Source organism: Leuresthes tenuis, unplaced genomic scaffold (assembly GCF_036924035.1).
Source record: "Leuresthes tenuis unplaced genomic scaffold, fLeuTen1.0.hap1 SCAF_8, whole genome shotgun sequence".
NCBI lineage: Eukaryota > Metazoa > Chordata > Actinopteri > Atheriniformes > Atherinopsidae > Leuresthes > Leuresthes tenuis.
This window is the reverse complement of record NW_027325362.1, coordinates 4,955,921-4,979,427: the sequence shown is the minus strand read 5'-3', so window position 1 is coordinate 4,979,427 and position 23,507 is coordinate 4,955,921. Positions and strand designations below refer to the sequence as shown.

General features: G+C 42.8%; 2 protein-coding genes across 2 annotated transcripts; both read left to right on the top strand.

Moving 5' to 3' along the window:
• Window positions 1–264: 264 nt before the first annotated feature.
• mcm8 (minichromosome maintenance 8 homologous recombination repair factor) lies at window positions 265–9,091 on the top strand. Its single transcript, XM_072390572.1, has 20 exons — window positions 265–381; window positions 583–648; window positions 749–831; window positions 947–1,096; window positions 1,351–1,448; window positions 1,529–1,727; window positions 1,866–1,951; window positions 3,433–3,578; window positions 3,837–3,911; window positions 3,996–4,134; window positions 4,526–4,556; window positions 4,681–4,818; window positions 5,016–5,076; window positions 5,201–5,281; window positions 5,446–5,641; window positions 5,727–5,940; window positions 6,770–6,979; window positions 7,079–7,155; window positions 7,482–7,671; window positions 8,333–9,091. The coding sequence occupies exons 1-20, from the start codon at window positions 363–365 to the stop codon at window positions 8,423–8,425; spliced, it is 2,352 nt and encodes a 783-aa protein (XP_072246673.1). The 5' UTR covers window positions 265–362; the 3' UTR covers window positions 8,426–9,091.
• Window positions 9,092–9,249: 158 nt separating this feature from the next.
• Window positions 9,250–17,037, top strand: crls1 (cardiolipin synthase 1). Its single transcript, XM_072390571.1, has 7 exons — window positions 9,250–9,830; window positions 12,938–13,075; window positions 13,273–13,402; window positions 13,507–13,592; window positions 13,883–13,951; window positions 15,307–15,398; window positions 16,305–17,037. Exons 1-7 carry the CDS (start codon window positions 9,402–9,404, stop codon window positions 16,399–16,401), a joined length of 1,041 nt encoding a protein of 346 aa, XP_072246672.1. The 5' UTR covers window positions 9,250–9,401; the 3' UTR covers window positions 16,402–17,037.
• Window positions 17,038–23,507: the final 6,470 nt, after the last annotated feature.

The following is a 23,507-nucleotide window of genomic DNA, read 5'->3' as shown; positions in this document are numbered from 1 at the left end:
CGTGGAGGGGTGGCAGTAGAGGATGGAGAGGAGGTGGTAATGGATGGAGAGGAGGAGGCGGAGGAGAAGCAGGAGGAGGAAGAGGCTCAGGAGGAAACGGCAGAGATGGTGGTGGTGGCTGGAGAGGAGGAGGAGGATGGAGGAGTAGACCGTGGAGAGGAGGATCAGCAGGAGGAGGAAGAGGCTCAGGAGGAGGCTGGAGAGGTGGTGCTGGCAGAGGAGGATCAGCAGGAGGAGGCTGGAGAGGTGGTGCTGGCAGAGGAGGATCAGCAGGAGGAGGCTGGAGAGGTGGTGCTGGCAGAGGAGGATCAGCAGGAGGAGGCTGGAGAGGTGGTGCTGGCAGAGGAGGATCAGGAAACCCAATGTTTAGCTCTCAGCGAGGTGAGCTCTTTTCCACTGAATCTTCAGAAATGAGCAATTTTGCTTTCTTCTCTTTGTTGGCAGCTTGTGAAATAAAATGCTCTTGTTTGAAAAGATGTCAACATCATCTGCTGATTTTCATTTAGTATTAAAATCCAACGTTCTTCCAGGCCTGAATAAACCAGTGCAACAGTTTACTAACTGCCTGACTCTCCCCTACAGTCCCTTGTCAGACAACTCTTGATGCTTTGTGTCCATACAAAGGATGGGCTCTCTACTTCACAGAGGGTATGTTTTGTGGCCTGTTTTACATCATGATAACATCTTTATGGAGCGGCCTGTGTGATTGTCTCTTTCTGTCTCTGTGATACTTGTTTTCTATGTGTAGGCTTCATACAGAGCTCACCCAGCGTGGAGAAGATCAAAGTGTTTGAAAAATACTTTGCCTCCAGGATTCACTTGTATGACAAAGTCAGTCGTGTGTATCTCTCTGTTTAATAAACGGGTTGTTTGAGATATTATGTCATATTTATGTCACATATTTTGTAGGTTTATATGAGAACAGCTCTTCTGTGTCTACATACAGGATGATATTGAGCGTCAAGGCAGTGTGTTGGTGGATTACACAGACTTGATTGGAGACAAAAAGGTGTGTAAAGCACTTCCTGAAATAATTAATGACCTGAAGGAACAGCCAGAGGTGATGCTCAACTGTTTGGGAGCGGCCATTCATCAGGTATCAGTGCTTTCATATCTTATAAATCTTCATATTTAGAGTTACACACACTCCAGTCGCTCTTTCAGTTGATAATTATGTTGAAAATAAAAGCTAAAACAGTTTTATAGCTATTTTCCATAGTATTTACAGTTATTAGTATGATGTTAACTTTATATAAACTTTGTAAATCATAAAATTAAAGAACTTGGATGTAATCTGTGTCATCATTCCCCAGAATACCACACTAACAAGTGTGTGTGTGTGTAATTCAGGTGTTGACAACAGATTTGGAGAAACAAGCTGCTGAGCTGCAGGAGGACGAGCTTCCCGTCTCCACACCAATCATCAACATTCCTCACATCAGTGCGAGGTAATGCACGCAGCCAGGCGGAGTAAGTTGTTTTCCTGACCATGAATGAAGACGAGTTTATTTGTGAACACCGTCCACAGGCTGTATAACTACGAGCCGGTGACACCGTTGCGGATGTTGCGTGCGAGCGTGTTTGGACGGCTGGTTTGTGTGAAGGGAACCGTGGTCAGAGTGAGCAGCATCAGACCCGTGTGCACCAGGATGGCCTTCAGGTGCCAGACTTGCACAAACACTATGGCTCTGCCGCTGCAGCATGGAAAATACGCTACACCTACCAAGGTGTGCATACACACTTCAATATCAGCCTTTTTCCTACACTTTCATGGTTTGTGTATCGACACATCATCATCATACTATATACCAGCATGTATCTTCATAACGTTTGCAGGTTTTTCACTTGTGTATTTTATCACTTAGTGCATCCAGCCTGGATGTCGCAGTCGCTCCTTCATCCCCATCCGTAGTTCTCCTCTTACGCACACTGTAGACTGGCAGATCATCAAGTAAGTATACTGTGTGAGTAAAAAGTGCAACTGAAGGATTAGAGTATGTAAATAATTGGTTCCAGTAGTTGTAGAGTGAAACACCCAAAACAGGCTTGAGGCAACTGCGTTCTGCATGGATTTTGGAGTAACTGTGCAAAGTCTTGATCCAGCCCTCATTTTGCTTCCAAGCAGCTTTCTTCTGATCTTTTAAAGTTGTCTTGAGTCGTCTTAGCTCTTGATTATTTCAAAGTTTTCTTTGGACATTGGCTGATTTTTCACCCATCTTGTACCTGACCATTTTCAGAGGAATGTGTTTTTTGTTAAGTGACTGAACACTGACCTATGAATCATTCAAGCATGAAAAACAAGCTCCTGAATCAAGGGATGAACCAGTGTTGTCTATCCATAGCAGACAACTTAGCAAAGAGCCAGTTTTAAATTGTTTCTTTAGTTGCATCTATGAAAAAAATACCAAAGTTGACACAGTTTGACAGACAGAAAAATGTATTTTTGCAGCAGCAAGGTGATTCCCAAAGAGCTGTTAACTGAAAATGTCTTCAGTTAGCCTAGAAAACTATTCCCAAAGACTACTTAAGGAAATTAGAAGAAGTCTTGTCTAAGAGGGTTCAGGCTGTGTTGAAGAATAAAGTTGCTCCGACCAAATACTTTGACATCTGAAATTTTGTCATGAGTTTATTTAGATATAGGAAATGCTTAAATATAGCTATTCAAACCAGGAGTTAACCAGGGGATCGCTGCTACTATTTTAGCTACCCAGGCTTTAGTCAATCCAGGCATCTGCCTTTGCACTCATTATTCAGAGCTTTGTAGTGAGTTAAACAGAAATATGATGAAACACACAGTATTATTATCAGAACCAAACAGATTAGTCATGCTGCACTTGTTATGGCAACATTTGCGAGGATGAATACCTGTTTTTAGTTGCCATCATTTTTTATGTTTTCATGGAAGTGTTGTTTTTATTTTTACTCGTTTCCTTGTGCACACAGAGCCTGCATGTTACCCCTGTAACAAATGAATCTTTTTCTTTTGGATGAAGCAGCAAACTCAAAATGGTTTGAGTTAATCCTCATCACATGACATTACATGTCCTGCTACACAGCTATTGTGCACACTGATGTCGGTGTTGATGTTACATAAACACTTCTCAGACTTTGTTTCATTTGGATCTCTACTTACAAATGAACCCTGATAAGACTAAGAGGCTCTTCAAAGATTTATAAAAGCATATTTTCACAAAGCGTGATCGTGTGCACATTTGGTGTGGATCTACATACTGTGCACACAGTTTTACATTTCGCCCCTGGTTGACATGCAAATAGGCATTTGTGGAATGAATTAGCCTAACAATGGGTGGCTTTCTCACATGAACTGTGCAAGAATAACTCGTGTCAAAAATGCTTTCTTATGCAAATTTCCAGCACATTTCTTATCTATTTGCAGACTTTACTTGAATTATTGCTTTTGTCTTGCTTTAGGGTTCAGGAGTTGATGGGTGGAGAGCAGCGGGAGACTGGGCGAATCCCACGCACCGTGGAGTGTCACCTGACCTCCGACCTCTGTGACAGCTGCGTCCCTGGAGACACGGTTACCGTGACGGGAATAGTTAGAGTTCTCAATGATGGTACAACACACATATGATCATAATGGGAGGTTACACCAAATACATCGTGGTGAAATCTCTAATTCTGTACAAGACCGAGAAATGAAGAACTAATTGATCCATTTATGAATGCATCCATCCTGGAAGAGCTGCTCTCCTGCTTCATCAGTCATGATCACAGGCAGAAAGGCATTTTGTCATGGTTTATTTACTCACGTATTCTTCCTTTGCAGATAAGTTGCTGCAGCTTAAAGTTTAAATGTGTTTTTTTATGTTCAGGTTATTCCAGAGCAAATAAAGATCAGTGTTTGTTTCTCCTCTACATCGATGCTACTTCGATCAGCAACACGAAAGGTACCATCTGACTCCTTTTCCATTTAGAGTTGATAGATTGTCATTTAACACTTCTGTGATTAGTTATTTTCCCTGGTTGCTTAGGCCAGATGTCCAAGTTTGGAAATGAGGGGTCGACAGGGTCGCTTGAAGATCGCTCTGCAGGGGAGGAGTTCAGTCTGAAGGAGCTGTATGCCATCCAGGAAATCCAGTCACAGCCTGACTTGCTCCGACTTATTGTACAGTAAGTTTATCACCACTTGCAAATAACTGAAATGGATAAATCTGGGAAAAGTCCAGTGATGGGAAACCATATAATGCATTATTCAAAGCCATCTAATGAGTTTATGCATTTGGCAGACACTTTTATCCAAAGCGACTAACAGTTAGGCAGGTAGGGTAAGGGGGTCTTGCCTAAGGACCCCTACTGGAGGCAGTACCTTTCATGCAGGGGATTTGAACCCAGGGCTCCCACACGGAAGGTGGCAATCATACCACTACATGTCTGTCACAGCAGAGAAAAAGATTTAGAAACACTACGTCTTGCTCATCCATCCAGACATTTAGCTTCCTGGTTTGTGATACAGCTTGCAGCATGCTGCTAACACATTACTCAATGTGTCCACCTCTTTCAGCTCATTGTGTCCTGCCATCTACGGTCATCTGGTGAGTTCAGCACTTTTAATAAGACTGAAAGGACCACAGAGAGTTTGCAAATCATATCTTTCTTACTCTGTGATTTAAATCTTGAATCTTGCATCTTTCCTTACACGTTCTCGTGTGTCTGCAGCTTGTGAAAGCTGCCCTTGCTTTGGCGTTGTTTGGAGGCAGACCGAAGCACACGGGCAAGAACAGCGTCCCAGTGCGAGGAGACCCTCACATCCTGATAGTTGGAGACCCCGGCCTGGGAAAGAGTCAGATGCTGCAGGTAAGGCAGAAGATGCAGCACACAGTTGGAATAATCCAGTGATTAATAAACTTATTGTTCCAGTTTTGACTCATAATTTGGAGTTTTAATGCTTTCTTCCCTTTTTAACTGTGATATTTTGTTCTTGGACTGTTTCAGAGCAAATGTGAACTTAACTCATGCATGTGTGTTTTGTTTTGATGCTCTTCTCCGTGCAGGCAGTGTGCAATGTGGCTCCAAGGGGAATCTATGTATGTGGCAATAGCACCAGCACCACAGGTAAATTATTTTAAAATGGACAACTTCCTGATTAGTGTGATATGAACTAGTGATTTGTATAATTATTTGGTTTCATCAGAACAGAATTGGTTTGGAGAAGTAATATTATCTGTTTAATCTGTAGGACTAACGGTGAGTTTGTCCCGAGATGCGGGAACAGGGGATTACGCTCTAGAGGCCGGTGCCTTGGTGTTGGCTGACCAAGGTAAAAAAAAAAATAAAAGAGCAGAAAAATGTGTATAGAAGTGAATTTGCACCTCTTGTGCATGTAAAACACATTTTTATTACTTTCCGTGGGTTTTTGGGAAATAATCCCTGGCATAAAGCACTTGTCAAACTTCCTTATTTGATCTTTTCTGATCTCTTGAGGTTTGTGTTGCATTGATGAGTTTGATAAGTTGGGTCACCAGCAGCAGGCTCTGTTGGAAGCTATGGAGCAGCAGTCTGTGAGTCTGGCTAAGGCTGGCATAGTTTCCTCTCTGCCTGCCAGAACCTCCGTCGTAGCAGCTGCAAACCCCATCGGAGGACATTACAACAGAGGCAAGACTGTGTCTGAAAATCTTAAGTAAGTTCAATATGCCTTGCAGCCTCTGATATAACCTAAAGCTAATGATTGTAATATTTAACTTGTTTTTTCTTTTTGTCTGTAGAATGGGCTCAGCCCTCCTTTCTCGCTTTGACGTCGTCTTCCTCCTCCTGGACATCCCAGATGAGTCACATGACCGCCGCCTGTCAGAGCACGTCATGGCAAATAGGGCAGGAAAAGGCAGAGCAAGCAGCGCCATAGTCACCAGGACCAACAATGAGTTGGAGACCTCCATCCTCCTACAACACTCAGCTATGCCGCTGTCTGAGCGTTTGCAGGTAAAACTGTGACCTCCACACGAGGCAAGTTTATATTGGAGCATGTTTCACACATAAAGCCATTTCAGAGTTATTTACATCAAGCTTGGGGAGAGGAACACCAATTTGATGAGCGAGCCGGTATGATCTGTGTAGCTGACTGTGCAGCCACAGTCCAGTATGTACAGGTTGAAATGGAGAGGCTCAAGAACTGATCCCTTTAGGAATTCTGATTCATAATTATCAATACTGACTACTTGCCCTGTGACTTTAAGTATGGTGTAAATCCCTGGATGGCTGTTCCTGGGAGCTGACCCAGTTTCCTGTCTGTCTAGAAGTAATTCAGGATCCACAGTGTCAAATGTCCCACAGTCTGGGTCAGATAACACTGTGGGCTTGTTTGCGGTAGCACACAGACACCATTGTTCGCTGGTCTCATTTGGCGCACAGTGAAGGATTTTGGGTATTCATCCAGCACAGACAGATTGGTGTAAAGTCCTTCAAAATCTAACAGATGTGGAGCAGAGGGAAGGTTCAGGGAGCAGAGACACAGGCTGTCAGTCTGTGTGCTGGCCTACTCTCTTATCCACTCATTCCAGTTTGTGTGCGACGTCCTGAGGACCAGACGCAGGTTGGTACTAAGCAGTCTTCATCCAGAAAGACCTGGCTGAATCCTATTAGGTAATACGTTCCAGAAGAGATTGAATTTGTCACTACACTTGATCTCAGCGTCTGCTAAGGATTCAGGCAGAGGTCTCTACTGCAAACATTCTTAGTATCATCACACATTTTGTTCAGATTCAGGATTGAATCTGAACAAATCTTTGAATTATTTGCGATCTGTTTCAAGGCCTCTGCAGGTGAAACTCTCGACCTAATTCCAGCGTGCTTGCTAAGGAAATACGTCAGCTACGCTCGTCAGTATGTCCATCCCACAATCTCTCCTGAAGCAGCACAAACCCTTCAGGACTTCTACCTGTCACTGAGATCTCAGGCAAACTCTGCCGATGTGACGCCCATCACCACACGACAGCTGGAGTCTCTCATCAGACTGACTGAGGTAGGTTTGTGTTCTCACCCAACACATCTACAAACACTTGGAACAGAAGGAACAAGAGTCCTCGTTACAATTATTTCTGTTTCTGTATGTTTTGTGCAGGCAAGAGCGAAGTTGGAGCTCAGAGAAACGGCCACAAACGGTGACGCTGAGGATGTGGTGGAGATCATGAAACACAGGTAACTCTGCAGTGTTCGTGGGTGGTAAAGTCTGTAAATGTGACATACGCTATATGATGATGTGTTTTTATTTGCTTGTCTCTGTCTTTCAGTTCAATAATAATTAAATTCATGTTTGTTTTGCTTTTTATCTGACACACAAACACGTATTTTCTTCCTTTTTTTCCTCATAAATACAAAATGTCCTCACAAAGATGGGCCTTGACATTTCTGTGCAACATAATATTCACAGTGAAAGCATACAGCTTCTAAAAGTGCACGCCTGAGCCACAGTGCACGGTTCTGTGATGTAATTCACAGAATAATAATAGTTTGTGTTTTTGCAGTCTGGCTGACACGTACTCAGATGGGCTGGGCAATCTGGACTTTGAGCGCTCTCAGCTCGGGTCCGGCATGAGTCAGCGTGGTGCTGCGAAGCGGCTGATCAACGCGCTGCACTCACACGCTCAGAGGACCAGTCAGAAGCAGTTTGACCTACAGATGCTTCGATCTATTGCTGACAAACTGAACATAAAGGTGAACGCACCCAGATGTAAACCTGTCAAAACCGTGAAGTTAACTGTGCACACATCCATCTGTACGTGCACTAAGCTGGCGTTGGAGAATATTTGCTTGTGCATAGATCACGTGGCATTGCATCATTTGTTCTGTGATAAAATATCCAAGTTAAACACTTCAGGATTTCAGTCGGGCCGAGTGGTGCCTTTCTAACGCTGTAGAGAGCCAGAGAAGGTGAATACAATCATTCACATACTTCCACTTACATAAGACCTTCTGTAATTAAGCTTCCTCTTTCTCTTCTTTAGTTTAGTCATGTGGGAACAAACAAAAGTATAAATAGTGCTAAACAGAGCACAGATACATGCAGGACAAGATTAGCATATTGAGAGATCCCCGATGATTCAATGAGGGAGAAGGTATAGTCGTACCAGAAGCCATTTTAAGGCGATTAGAGATATTTTTCATGGCTAAACCTTCAAAATCAGAGTTTCTAAGGGGATAAATAACTGCTGGAGTAGACTGTTAAGGAAAAATTCCCTTAAAAACTAACTAAGCATTGAAAAAAATGGTCAAATATTGTCAACAGTATGTATACTATTATCTCTGAATACATGGATTGAAGTCTGCTTCTAGTGTACAGTACATTTTATTCAGTACAACTGTGGATTTCTTCCAGGTGATGGATTTTCAAGGTCTTTTGAGTTCCCTGAACGAACAGGGTTTCCTGCTGAAGAAAGGGCCCAAGCTGTATCAGCTGCAGACCGTCTGACAACGACAACACACTCAGAGTACAAACAGACTTTACTCCAAGGTCAGTGTATGGAATGAAATGCACATTAGATTATCTGAAAATAGAAGGAACTGTACGGGGATCCCATTAATCTGCAACAAGCTGACAACGCCGTGTCCCTCCAAAAACACTGACAATCACAGCTGTCAAAGATTATCTCTCTGCATGTTCACCACAGCGTCATGAAGTAACACTAACCCTCTGACAAAACCAAGGAAAAACAAACTTAGACGGACTCTTATAGAGCATGATTACACCCTCACTGTGACTGTACCTGAAACAAAACACCACAGGTTGAATGTATTATTCAATTTTGCAGTAGAAACATCTACTTACTCATTCGCCTTACTTTTGGAGAAGAAAATGTTATGTATATAATGTATATATGTACAAATGTCCATTGTTTAGTAGCTTGGGAACCTTTTTTTTCTTTAGTCTGTAAAGCTGATTTTGTTTCAATTCAAACTTTTTTTTTTTTAAAACAGGCTGAAACAGGAAGATGATTTATAATTAAATTTGTGATACAACATCAGTATTACTTTTTGTTTTTTTCCGGTGGTATAGTGTACATACTGGTTAATATAAAATATTCTTACCCATAAAGACATTTGTTTTTGTGTTTTTTACTTGTTCGGCCACTGAATATATGACACAATACTTAAAATATGTTCTTTAAAACTGATATGTTTTTTTTTTTAAATATCTTTTATTCAAATATATCTTTAAGACTTTCTAGGACGTCTTTCTCTTAGTTTTCTATTAAACGAGTCTGAAAAAGAGCTACATTTCAAAACATTTTACGACACTGAGGGCTGGATCGGTTTACGGCAACATGGCAGCCTGCTGTCTGGAGCTGGGCTCCTATAAGCTCTGACTGTGAGATTTGGCAACTTCACCATGACCACGCGGGCGGAGGTAACAATGCCAGCTGGTCGGTAACGCGGGGCTCGTGAGAATGATGACGACGTGTTTTCGGCGGATTTCCGCGCCGCTGCTTTACAATGCAGCGAATGTTCCTGCGCGGTGCGCGGGTGTGTGCCGGCTCGAGCCTGCATTATGGCGGCTCGGATACATGCCTGTCACCGAGTGCGCGAGGTTGCAACAACCACAGTTAAACGGGCCGTGGCTCCTCGGTCTCAAATGGACAGAAAGCCGCCTCGCGTGCCGGAGTGGGATCCTCCAGCAGATTAAACGGACTCCCTGGCACGCGCGTGGAACCGTGCTCGTGTATCGAGGAGGTCAAGAGAGGTCAGCTGCCAGTTTCCGGCCACTGCTGTCCCTAAGAGCTCGAGGACTCTGCAGTGGAAAGTCAGAGAAGGCTCCGGAAAACCGGGAGGAAGGAGGTGTGGTTCCGGGACAGGGCCTGTTCAAGTTCAAAGAGCTGGTGAGTGTTGAGCTGTTACACCTGCATGGACCACAAGAGACACCTGTGTCACGCACCTGTGGAAGGGTGTGGAGGTGACCTGCACAGTTAATACTGTTTTATCTATTCCTGGAAGCAGCTGCTGCTTGTTATAAAGATCAGAAGGTAGATAAACTATAAAAACACTTAAGTTATTTTGAATTAATGCCAAATAAAGTAAAAATGACAAATGTAGGAGGTCCTGAGAAGAGGGCAGGTACAAACAAAAAAAAGTCCAAGAACTGCATTTACATGTGGACGATGGGTGCAAACACATAGAAAAAGTCTGATTTTTCCAAATATCCATGAACAAATAGGCTATAAACTAAATTATATCGAGCAGGAGGATCAGTTTTCATCATCACATGCTGTTTTGTTATAGCTAAAATGAGGATTTTTATGATTGAATAAATAAATAAATTATTAAATAAATAATATTTATGATTGGGTCGATAGGTTTTGAAGGTATTTAACATCAGTTAGAAAGTTTGTAACCTTTTGGAGATCCTAGGGACATCTTGAGCCGTTCAGTTTTTTTTTTTTTTATTTTCAATGAAAAATTTTCAATGTTTTGAATGAAATTAGCTAAACTAAGCTTCGCAAAAAACGGCACATTTGTTCCCAATGACAATTGTCCCATTGAAAAGGCCATTTTTGATTTCAGATTGATCTAAACGGCAGCTAATGCTTTCCTTTATGTTAAGATTTGATTTTGGACTTCTGTCTTTCATCTTTAATTTTCATATTTGTCCACCAGGCTTACATTTAGGCTATTAAAGGGCCTCCTAAGGGTCAGTTGAGCACATATTCCTGTGTTCTGTTTCTTTCTTGTGAAACAAGTTGGTTTTTCTGTGTCAAGGTCTGAGCTGCAGATAGAAGAGTTTGTTTGCTGCTAAACTGACGTAATAGTATTTTATAATGCCAGTTAGTTTGATAATTATTCCGATTACACTAATCTGTTGACCCAAGTGTTTGTCAGAACTGTATATTGTGTTCATCTTGGCCCTGATTGTGCCGTCCCTTCTCCATCCAACCCCAGACCCATCAGAAATGTATGACTATAGATTGTGTGGCTTAATCTCAGGCACACCATCTGTAACTCATCCTTCCTCAGTTTTTCTGCATTCCCAATGACGTGAGCGTCAACACTGTTCGGGACGGGATAAAAGCTGTAGGTTTTTGAGTCTCGGGGCTCATTTATCTCCTGTCTGAATCCTGTGGACCACTAGCAGAATCATACAGAAGAAGGCACCAGGTTGGATATACTGCTGACTCTTATCCTGGAGGGAGCCCAGACTCCCAGCTGCCCCAAGTCACTGCCGATCATTGGGGTGGATGCTCTGGACTACAGACCATGGAATTAACTATCTCAAAGCAGATCACAGTGTTGGACTTCTTAAAACCTAAGGTGGTTATGATTGGAACATGCAAAACAGAGGGGATAGGATCAGAGTAATTTAATTGCTTTTGAAGTAGAAGGTTACTAGTTTTATCTATAAGGCTTTTTAAAGCAAAATATCCTCTCCTTAGAGATGTAAAATTGCAGAATAAGACAGGTGCAGAGATCAGAATCTGAGTTTGCTGGGCTAGACTCTAAAATCTACTGGGTGGTAAAACTAAATCCAGTAGCCTTAACAACTGTTTAATTTAATAAATTAGCTGCTATTAGCCAAAGTGACTTCATACAGTATCCTTCAGAGTTTGCAGGGGCGGGGGGACACATACAGTACAGCATAAGTGTGTTGAGCCACTCTTCATTTCTTGATGGAAATAGTTTAGTTACAGTATATAAGGCAAAAACAGAGTTTGTACAATTCTAACAAGCTTTAAAGTGAATCTCTGGTCTGAGCTCCTTTATTCTCCAACACAGCCTGAACCCTCTGAGACGAGCTTTCTGTCATTTCTTTAAGGAGTCTTCAGGAATAGTTCTCCAGGCTTCTTGAAGGACATCCCAAAGCTCTTCTTTGGATGTGGGCTGCCTTTTGTTCCGTTCTCTGTCAGATGATCCCACACTGCTTCAATAATGTTGAGGTCCGGGCTCTGGGGAGGATTCATCCCTCCATAAGACCTGTTGCCACTGATTTTCAGTCCACTTCTTGTGTCATTTGGCACAGCTCAGCCTTTTCTCCCTGTTTCCCTTCCTTAAGAATGGCTTCTTGACAGCCACCCTTCCATGGAGACCATTTCTGATGAGGCTTGGGCCAACAGTAGATGGATCAGCTGAAGGTCCAGATGCATCTCTCAGGTCCTGTCAGGTCTTTGCTGGATTTTTTCCTCTTTCTTAAGGACATCACTTTCAGATCCTGTTTATCTGCTGTAGATAGTTTTTTAGGCCTGACACTTCTTCTTTTGTCCTCCACTTGTCCAATTTCCTCAAATGTTTTAAGGACACACTGCACACATGCTGAGATATGCCAAGTTTTCAGCTAATAGCTCTTTGGGAATCACCTTGTTGCTGCTAACATACTATTTAATGTGTTTTATGCTTGAATGATTCATGGTTTAGGGTTTAATGGTCTGAGAAAACACAATCCTCTGAAAATTAGTTGAACTAAAATTAGACTGAAAGATCTTCAGAAAGCCTGGAGAACTAATGCTCAAAACCACTTTAAAGGGTTACAAGAAAGTCTGGATCACTGCAAGCGAAATATAAAGAAATGAAGGCTCCAACAAGTCTTTTGAATGTCTTAAACAAGAATCTCAGATATGCTCCTAGTAATTAGTGATGCTCAGAGATATGTAATAAAACATAGAAAGCATTTATCAAAACACCTCAATGAGGAACCGAGATGTGAAACTGCTGAGGGAAGTGGATTTAGAGGAGATGGTGCACCTCAGAGGGCTTCATTTAAGAAAGCAGGCAACACAGAAAGATACATTTCAAAGTTTAAATTGTGTGAGTCTTCAACCTTCTGTCCTCATACAGCTAATCTGGTTAGAATCAAAGCACAGGTAAACAGTAAGGTGAGAGTTTGACAGACTCGTACCAACCTGGTGTTTGTTCTTATGTGGAATGATGATGCTGCGCTGTGTCTCTGATCTGTAAACTCACAGTTTGTAACACATGTGTGCAACCTGTTTCTCTGCAGTACGAGAACCCCTGGACTATCCCCAACCTGCTGTGTGTGTGTCGGATTTTGCTGGCTCCATTTCTGGGTCAGCTGATCATCCAGCAGCACTTTGACCTGGGCCTGGCTCTGTTTACGCTGGCTGGAGCGACTGACCTGGTAACGCAGAGCCACGCACAGATACGCTGCTCCGCTGAGTTCAGCTCCTGAAATGGTTCTAAACGTTTAACACATGAACTCTAACTACAAAAACCCAGTGATTAATGTTGACGTCAACTGATTAATTGTATTTTCATCTCAGATTAAGACAGAATTTTGTTTCTGAATAGCAGTGTTTCTGCCTGTCTGTGTCTCAGTTGGACGGATACATTGCCAGAAGGTGGCCCACTCAGAAATCCGCTTTGGGAAGTGCGCTCGATCCGCTCGCTGACAAGATTCTCATCAGTATTTTATACGTCAGTCTCACCTATGCTGAACTTATACCAGGTACCGTGCGTGTCTCACACTTTTCTAATTTCAAAGGTCCAACTGGTAGCTTCAGGTCTGCAATGTGGTGCAGCACAGGCATTAACTGTTGTCTTCTGTTTCAGCTCCACTGACCGCTTTAGTGATTTTCAGGGACATTGGTTTGATAGCGGCAGTGTTCTGGGTCCGATACAAGACTGTACCTCCACCGGTGAGAGAAAAAACTACACTTCAGTCCAAATAGGCACACTCTGACAAAGCTTTTTTGGCACTGAAACTTGGACATATTTTTTACAAACCTGCCTGATGTGAACGTAAAACGAACCTGTTGAGATTTTGGAGAGTCAGACCTCCAGTGGGTCATTTATATTTGATTATCAGCCGTGTCTGGAAGCACCAGCCAAGCTCCTTACTCGTTTTTAGGCAACAGAGTTTGGAAATCCGTCGTAGGATGGATGTTATAATGTTGTTCTTTGTGATCCCTTTCCTTTGTCTCTGCAGGTGACCCTTAGTAAGTTTTTTAACCCCTGCTATACTACAGCACAACTCAAGCCCACACTCTTCAGCAAGGTGAGCCTCCAACTCCCAAAAATGTTACATTTCATTGATTTTCACGATAAAACGCAGCAACCCAGACGTGTCTGCTGCTGCTGGGAGTCGAATTACAGACGAAACAAACAGTAACAAGAACGTTTATGAGAAACGGATCATTACCAGCCCAGTTAACCATGTGACCGTTGCACAGCCGGTTCTGCAGCCCGTCACGTTGGCTGTTTAATGAAACTGCAGAACCGCTTTAGGTTTGCACAGAATATGAATGAACCTTGTAATGCTTGAACTGTTTTTGAGAATTACCACTCGGATGTCTCTCGTGAAGTACTCTGGTGTTTGTGCTTCATTTGGACGCAGTTGGGCAAACAAAACCAAACATCTGTGCTTCGTTCGTCTTTAAGTTATCACCGTTGATATATCTGACATGTAGTGGAACGAATGGAGAAACGCAGACGTTACAGTCTGAGTAAAGCAGAATTAAATCTGGATAATTCTGCGTTTGTCTCTTCATGCACAGTTGAGTCGAGTTACTTGGCCGGTTAACCGGACCCCCAACCTTGTAACTGTTTACATGCACAGGAGGTGATATTGACTGAAGTATGTCCAAAGGTGTGATTAACCACTGAGCCCAAGTGTATGAATTAGTGTCAAAATCAGAGCAGTGCTCTCTGCTGGGGGTGGAGATTTTCTTCACTGGTAAAATAGCCGTAAAACGACAGCCACCCTCTCTTTATCTTCTGTCAGCTCCAGATTTCCTGCACCTCAGCCAATATCAGCCACACTGCATAATCCCCCTCTTCTTCACTTCTGCTTTAATGTCAAGCGAGTCTTTTAGTTTTGGCATCTGTGCATCTCTCTGGGGCGGCTGCGTTAACGAACGCTTAAACTCTGCCTCCTCAGTGTTTTCTGTGTGTTTCTGATCCAAAGGATCAACAGCCAAATGATGCACGGTCCTTAATACGCATGGGAAAGCCGTGTTTTAAAGATTCCAGGCGTGTGCACAACACAAACTCAGCTTTTCAAATGAATAGCCACCAAGTGAAGTGACTGAGTACAGAACACGATGCTTTAAAGAAAATCATGAATAATAATGCTTTTAACCCTGAAATTTGTGGTCACTTTGAATTAAAAAGTAAAAGTCTGATTTTGATTCAAAGTTAAGTAACCTGCTTTTTGCGTCACATTTTTATCAGAAAGGTGTTGAATGAATGAGGTTAAAGCGAGTCCAAAGCGAGCAGTACTCTAATGAAGGCTGAGGTCTGTCTGCAGACACTGAAAAGATCCAATCAGAATTTAATCCATCTGCCAAAACGTCAGTGGATGCTAAATGTTTTGCCTTCATGTTTGTCCTCTGACTTGTTTGATTTCTTCAGGCCAACACGGTGATCCAGCTCTTCCTGGTTGCAGCCTCTCTGGCTGCTCCGGTCTTCCATTATACAGACAGCGTCCTGCTGCCGTGTTTATGGTAAACCAGATTACACATGAACACAGTCACAGTGCCATCCACTTACCCTTTAATTCCCTTTTCTTTCCAGTGTGCTCAGTGCAGGGTTAAAGCAACGAATTAGACCAATGGCTTCATCTTTGTCAAGCACACAAACGCTGTGTTAAGTAATAGTTTGTGTCAAGTGTGTTCACTCATTTCTGATTTCCACCTCAGAGTTGGAGCAGAAGCTGTGCTCGGTACAGACGTTTTATTGTACCCCACTAACCTTTGTTCATAAAAATGTTAAACTGCAGAGCTGGAACTGATCCCTCTTTGTGGCTCAGTTCCTTCAGTCCAGCGCTGAACTGGACCGAGTTGTTCAAACAGTGGGATGAAGAGTGTTTGCTGCACATTCAGTCTGCAGCTAACTCTGCTGGAACATTAGCCTCAGATATAGTTTATATCCTCTGAAGATGCATGCTCCTCAGTGCAGCTGACGGCAGAACATTTCCAGCAGAAGCTGCCTTCATCCGTCTGGCAGGTGGAGCTCAGAGGTTGAGGCTTAGCAGAGGAGGTGGAGGGAGCTTAAGGAGCGATTTAAATTTCAAACAAAGGCACACTCAACGGCTTGTATTTTACACTTGCTGGTGACTTCAGACATGAAAATATACGCCCCAAGAACAGAAAAAGTGTTTTTTTTTTAACAGAAAATGTTACTTTTTCACTATTTTATTGTGTTTTTCATCCTCTACAATGATTTCCTTGATGCCGCCACCAGGGGCAGTATTGTGTCGGCTCGTTGAATAACCGTAACAGATGGATAACTGATAAAATCCTCACCAACCGAATAATTTCTTGCGAGCAGCATTTGAGACGGAAATATTAGACCATTCTGTTGGTCTGAATTAAACTGTGGTCTGAACTCTGTCACTTTTCATGTTTCAGGTACATTACAGCTGTGACGACAACGGCGTCAGGCTACAGTTACTGGCACTACGGCCGCAAGACAGTCAAGGTGCTGAACACCAAATCCCCATCCTAACCACAGCTGGAAGCGCAGGAGTTGGACAGAAAAGCTGGAAGCAGCCTCTGCAGAGACACTCGCCGGCGTGACGAACGCCGGATGGACGGACGTGCAGATGGACGATCGGCAGGAGCTCTGAAAACAAGTAGCTCTGACAACCATTTATGGGTCGCCATGGCAATGACACAGAAAACAACTGAAGCCGCAGATGGTTTATTGCAACACTACAGAAGCGGCAGCTCTGCCGCCGGTCTGGTCCGGAGCCAAGTGCACAGAAATAAACACAAATATCAACAGACCATCCACCCACACCCTGAAGCATGCCGCTCAGCCACGTGTCGGCTGCTCAGCCGCGAGCTGCTCTCTGTCATCGGGACGCCACGTCAACTAAAAGATGTCACATGACTGTCAGTTTTGTAAGCCAATGATTTGTGATTAAAAAGGAACATCTGCGCTGTTCCTCTGCAGGTGTCCGACTGCTCTGGATGTAGGTGTGGTTTTTATCGTAGGAGTTGAAACGTGAAGCCGTCTTCACGGGCTCCACAGCACCAGCACGTCCTCTTCAACCCGATTCTTTCAGTGTTACTAAGTCCCCAGAAATGTAATCTTAGAGCCTCTGATTCATATCTTTGCTGAATAAAGCTGTTGGTTATTTCATCTGATTATTTATCCAACAGTTTTCCTAAATCTTCAGGTCTCACTTTGGCCTGAACGCTTTCTCATCGTCTGTCCCTTTGAAAGCAGAAAAACATGACAGATTAATCAGTATTGTAAATAATTAATTGCACAGAGGAGTTAAATCTTAATTTATTTTGGTAAATTGTCTACAAATACTGTAAAAAATCAGTCAATTGGGGAATGAAACGGCTCGCCGCTGCACATTTCCCTGCTCACTATTCTGATGATTAACTGAACTGCTGCAGCTCTGCTGCTGCTTTTAGTTCTTACAGTCTCAGGATCAATAAGCCAGAGGTTATATGGAGACCCTGGGAGAACATAAGCGAAGACCAAACCTTTTTCACCGACTCCTGTGGCGATCGTATCTGACTGCGCTGCTCATTTTCTCCTCTACAAACCGGGAAGTGCAACCTTTCCTTGGCTGCTCAGCGTTGGTAAAGCTGAGGCTCGTGCACAGATGACTCCCAGGCTTGTGCAGCTTGCTTTTCTGGCCTCTGTGAGATGTGTGTTCGTTATGTCTGCTGTGAGAAAGTGAAAGAATCTCATTTTAAAGTTAGATATCCACCAGATTAAAAGAAGATGTTCTAATGCTTTTTTTTTTCTCTGGCAGCCTCTTAAGTCCACGATTGATAACGATAATTGGTTCTGTCTTAATTCAAAAGTGCTGTTTAATACCCTGCAGTGTTTTGGTGTGTGGAGGGAAAGCTCCTTCATTGGTGGGACTTCTGAGATTAAAGCATGAAATATCTTCTACCAGACAAAACAGTTAATATTTGGCTGTATTTTTTTTGTTCTCATGCACATATACTTTATTAATCCCAAGGGTTTGAAAACGGTACAATTATACAAATATACAGTCATTATTGAAATAGAATTGGCAATAATGAATGATTAAAAAGAAAAATAGCTAATGATAAAGTAAATTTACACATTATAGAAGTGATTTGTGTGTGTTTGGATGTACCTGAGAACTTCTCAGCTGTTATTCCTCATCAGTATTTTTGACTTCTCTAAAATCATTTTGAGCTGTGATTATTTTGAATGAGGTTGCCACACTGGCCTGTTGTTGAATACTCCCCTCTGGTCACATTCAAAAAGAATCGATGTCCTTGTCTCAGTAAATTGCTCCCGCTTGCATTTGTCTGTAAAATGCACAGATTTGTGTTTGTCAGCCTAAAGCGATGGCTGTCGCACCACCATGAGGGAACGGGGGGGGCAGTCCAGGAATGTGCCACCATTTTAAACCACAGAATCAAAAAGCCCTCCTAAAATGAGACGAAGTGAAAGTAATCCTGAGGCGCGGCTCCGACCAGATTACGACCAAATCACATCAAGCCAAACCAACAATGTGCAAAGGCACCTGGTTAGCTGGTAAAACTGCATCCAAACCAACTCTGAAGATGTTTGTGCAAAACTAAGAACTCAAGGATGCAGAGATTATGTCACTTTTTCATGTAAAACATGCAAAGATCAAATTTAAGTATTTGTGGTCATTGTGAGCTTAATAAGACGCATAAACTGAGCATCAAACTCAAAGCCAGATAAAAGCAGCTGATGGTTTAGTGTTGAAAGGACGTAGGTGTTCTGTCCAGTCCACAGCCGGTGAAATCCAGGACATTTAAATTGTGCACAGTGTTGGTTTACTGTGTGAATTAAGCATTAGATTAGAGTCTGTCGATGGCTGCATTAGAACAGTTTTGGAAAAACGTGATGAATCATAATCTTATTTGGAGGATTTGCCTCCAAACAGATTAATGAAAACAGACATAGTTGGGTAGAAATACTGTGTGAACAAAGTAATTGTGGCACTGCTGGAGTAGATTGTGGTGGGAGGAATGACCTCCTGTAACTCTCCTCGTTGCAGTGTAGCTGCACCCTGTGTGGTGTTGAGCATCTTATGTAACAACCAGCTGCAGAGCCGCGCCCGGCCTTCTTATTGGTTTCATCAGTTTCACTCAGCATATGTACTTTAAAATAGAAAGAGAATTCATTGTTTCGTTGTGCTCATCTGACCGAAACTGGGCTTCTAAAAAGCCCTTGAAATGCAGTTAATTTGCTCTCTAATGACTTATTGTAGTACTGATGCTGCTCGGAGCCTTTTCCAACCATGGGAGGAGTAAAATGAGGTTGTTGGGGAAATGTAGGCTTTATAAAATCATTTCAATATGTCACTAAAACCTCTTTTAGTGCAGTTTTGTACGGGAATATTCTTTCCCTCCAAAGAAATCTGTAGCAGACAGGAGCAGAAATGTTCTTCGTTTACCCAGAATACTCAGCATTCATAGCAGAGTAACAGAAAGTGATGCTTCCAGCTGGTTTTAAATGTCCTTAATGAGGGGTAATATGGTGACTTTGTATTTTCTTCCTTGCTGTTTCCTTTTCAGTGAGTTTAGGTCCTGTTGGGGCATATTCTCTGCTTTCATTAACAACACGACGCACTGGAAAAAAGATCTCCAGGGACCATCCATGTTCAGAAAACACCAGGCGGGTTTCAAAGCTGCTGCAGCAAGCGCTGGAAGACTCCCTCTAACGCAGATGCAGGTGATTTAGGGAAGGAGGCGAGAGCAGCCAAACATGCCTTCACACTTCACGGCCCAGCTCTTCAGAACCCAACAGGCTGAATCACACTAACAAGGACAAACTTTAGATGTGTTTCCGTATGTCAGCACCTCCCTCCGGCTACCTCTCACTGCTTCAGTCAGTCCTGAACCAGGTGAGAGGTATCCTGTCTCTTATACAGATAAAGAACGGTTAGCTCTGCTCAACAACATCTCCGGAGAGATTGATTTCATCCAAAACTCCACCTAAAAGCTGCATTTCAACATTTTTGCACATTAAGCTTTGCTAATGTAAGGTCAGACTGTCTGAATCTTCTCTAAATGGACCTCAACACCACTAACTGGTGGCAGGTTGCTTTGCTGCTGCTTCAGCAGTGACCAAAAACCTGTTACTGGATGCAACTCTGGTTCTGTACGTTTGTGGGAATCTAAATAAGGTCTAACAACAGTCACTTTGAACAATGATCAGAAATGATGGCGTGGAGGAACACTGACCCAACCGAGTCTATAAACACACTGTTGAATTTCAGATTAATGGAGAAGAGTTTACAGAAGAAACTGTTTTCTGGAAGATTCAACAATCAGCAGCTTGAGATGTGGCAGGTGAGGGTGTCATGATTGGGTATAAAAGGAGCTTCCACCAAGGTTTAGTCTCTCCAAGTAAGGATCGATCTTTGCTCACCAGCAAACTCAGAGAATCAGTGATCATTAAAGAAAACCTTTGCATATATTAGACGAAGAATAGCATAGAGCTTTTGTCTTTCAGTGTGTAAAATTATAAAGAACAATTCATGTAACCTCAGGAAATCTAAGTGCATAAAGGCCAAGGAAAAAGAAAACCATTGGAAAAGTATTTTCACTCAACTCAGACTCACTCAGAGTCCATGGCATGGATGGCTTCATAAGGGCGAAGGTACCACTGATGCAGAGCTGGATGTTGGAGTTCTGGAGAGACAGATGCTGCCATCAAGGTGATGTCTTTCCCAGGAGGTCCGTGGTTATTCCAGCAGGACGATGCCAGACCTCATTCTGCAGGACCTCCAGCAGCGTGGTTTCATACACACAGAGTGTGTGTGCTCGGCTGCCTGCCTGCAGTCCACATCTGTCTCCTGCTGAAAGCATCATGAAGAGGAGAATCAGACAGCAACCACAGAACGCTGAGCGTCAGCAAGAACTGAAAAGCTGCAACAATCAGTATCCTCAGGTCCCAAACCATTAAGAAGAGTCATTAAGAGGAAGCTGATGGAACACAATGGGAAACATGTCAGGTTTCGGCACAGCGTGAGCTTACAACTTAGCAGATCTTCATCACTAAAAGCTGTTCCTGTGCTTCCTTATATGTGAAACTTTCAAAAACTCAAACAAAGCCGTCCACTCACTCCAAAAATGTAGTGGAGTAACTGCACCAGGACCAGTAATCCAGACCAGCACATGGATCTTTCTTGTTTATCTCATTTCTTGGTTCCTTTTCTCTCTTCTTTCCCATCTCCACGAGATTTGGGAGTTTTTAGCAACCTTTTACCCAAACATATCAAAAGTTGACCTGGTTATTCGAGGGCAGTTCTCATTATGTGGTACTCCTGTCGCAGCATGTCATGACTTTCTTCACAAAAGCCTCTTTACAAAGACTGTTAAACCCTCAAGGTTCTCCATTTATATTTTTTGGTTTAATGGAGACGTGCGATTTGAGCTGAGCAGAGTCTCTGCACTGCACAGACCAGTCAGTCGTAACTTTAAGCTATATTTCTGGGTGCGATGAAGGATACATGCCCACAACGTTTTTTGGATGTAAAACTGTTCCTTTGTGACATGGTCATTCAGTTTTAGTCCTCTGTTAACAGAAGTCACTGCCTGTGTGGGATGTTTCTTTCTTGCATCTCCTGTGTGATGCTTCTGTTTTCACATCTCTGTACAGTGTTTAAGCACAATTTCATGAAATAATCCTGCAAATACTTGGAAAGATATGTCAGCCTGGACCAACCCCGGTTGCCCCCTGCTTACATAGATAACAGAACTTATTCCCCTCATGGCAGTCGCTGCTTTTGTTTCAGTCAGCGAGGTTGAGTTGAATGAAGAGGAAATTTAGGGTTTTTTTCAGGAGACAACTACAATTTAAAGTTTTTCGAAAGGCTCTTATCAGAGCTGCTAAGGATGCGGCTGCCACAACATCCGGATGCACTTTATCTGTCTGTGGCTACAGCAAGTAAACATTTAGTCGTAGCTCTGTGGGAGCGCTGAGTTTTCAGCATGCGAGCAGGCAGACTGAACACTCTCTCAGAGCTGCCAGAGGTTCGAAACCAAACTTCACTTCAAACTTGACTGCTTATGAAACCCTCTGAATCAGAGTGCTTATAGTCCTTACAGCAGGCCTACACACAAAAGCAGCAGCAGTACAAATCCATATGGGTACTACAGCCATACACAAACACACACACACACGCTCATGCACACTTCGTCTTTTCTGGTCCTGAAATAGCTTTCAGCCTCCCACTCTCCCTTATATAAGCTCCCAGCACGGAGATCTGCCGGTGAAGACTGGGGTGTGTGCAAGTGTGTGTGTGTTGTTGCCTGTTTATATGTATGCGTGTACACGTGTGCCTTTGCCTCTGTCTGTGTGTGTGCCAGTGAGTGGGCAGTAGGAGTGTCTTGAGTCGTGTGTGCACATATGCATGTGTGGAAATGTTTGGATGTGTTTCTGTGAGATGATTCCTGCTGGTATCAGTATACAGCAAGTTAGATGACAAGTCCTTGAAGGAATTCTGGTTTTAATTTAACAATCTCTGTGTTATTTTTGCAGTTTTGACCATCATCTGTTCTGACAGCGCTGAGATCCGGTGATATGATCAGAACGGAGTCTTCAAGGGCAAACAACACATTCAAGTTGTGAACTAACCCCAGCACAAGAGTACACGGCAGTTATCTAGCACAGTATCAACTCAGACATAAAGATATATATATAACTGGAGAGTAGCTACATGAAATCTTTTTTTAAGATATTTTGTGGGAGACAAAGAAGAAACAAACAAACGTAAAACTCAGATCGGTCCAGATAACAACAAGGCTATAGCAAACATTTCTAAGTACAAACGTGTTGTATTTACTGTTTTTTTTACTTCCATAGTAAAATTCCATTGCACAATAGGCCCATCCTTCACATTTCCTCCCCAGTTTTTGGCTTTTTTGTCAGTAATGCTCATTGCTTTGTGCTTGCAGCCATGAGCAACGACATATTTTGTAGAAGTGGGAACTGTAATATGGTGAAATTCAGCATAGTTCATTCAAATTAAACATTTCAGGTAAAAACGTGAGTCTAAACATTAATAAAAAATAGGGTATTTATCTGTTGTTTGTTCGTTTCAGCCAATTTTAGAGATATGCAGCCTGGGCCAAGTTGCAGCTGTATTGAATCTTAAATTTTTAACACTGAAACCAAATCTGTTGGAGAAATCTGTGCCCCTGAAATTGCCATAACCAGAGTGCACTGAAATTCCCAATGCAGCACTTATGAAGCCCCTCAGAACTTACCCATGTTCATCAAAATTGCACATTTCAAAGCTAAAATGGCTTGGGTTTGACTGTACCTTTTCTCTTCGTGATGAACATTTAGCATAATGCTAATCTAGCCTCAACTAAAGACTGCCAGCAAAGCGTCCTGGCAGCTTTCGCCTGCTCGCAACTATCCAGCTATGAGGGATGTCACTTCCCAACCCAATGTGAGTGGCACGTGCTCGGATCAGACCCATGCATGTCACAGTTAGTCCACTAACTTTGGTCCTCTAGTCATAGTGAAATGACCCACTCATACCCTTTAAGGACAGGAATATACTTGCTTTTAGATGTTTTAACATGGCTGCCTCACAAATCCAGCGTCTGTGTGGAGCGTTGTTT

Excerpts from the sequence above, each read along its gene's own strand:
- mcm8 (XM_072390572.1), top strand. Across the intron at positions 832-946 it reads GGATTCACTTGTATGACAAA|GATGATATTGAGCGTCAAGG; the intron begins GTCAGTCGTGTG and ends GTCTACATACAG. Across the intron at positions 3,912-3,995 it reads TTCGATCAGCAACACGAAAG|GCCAGATGTCCAAGTTTGGA; the intron begins GTACCATCTGAC and ends CTGGTTGCTTAG.
- crls1 (XM_072390571.1), top strand. The coding sequence starts at position 9,402 with ATGATGACGACGTGTTTTCGGCGGATTTCCGCGCCGCTGCTTTACAAT. Across the intron at positions 13,403-13,506 it reads CTATGCTGAACTTATACCAG|CTCCACTGACCGCTTTAGTG; the intron begins GTACCGTGCGTG and ends CTTCTGTTTCAG. Across the intron at positions 13,952-15,306 it reads AGCCCACACTCTTCAGCAAG|GCCAACACGGTGATCCAGCT; the intron begins GTGAGCCTCCAA and ends TGATTTCTTCAG.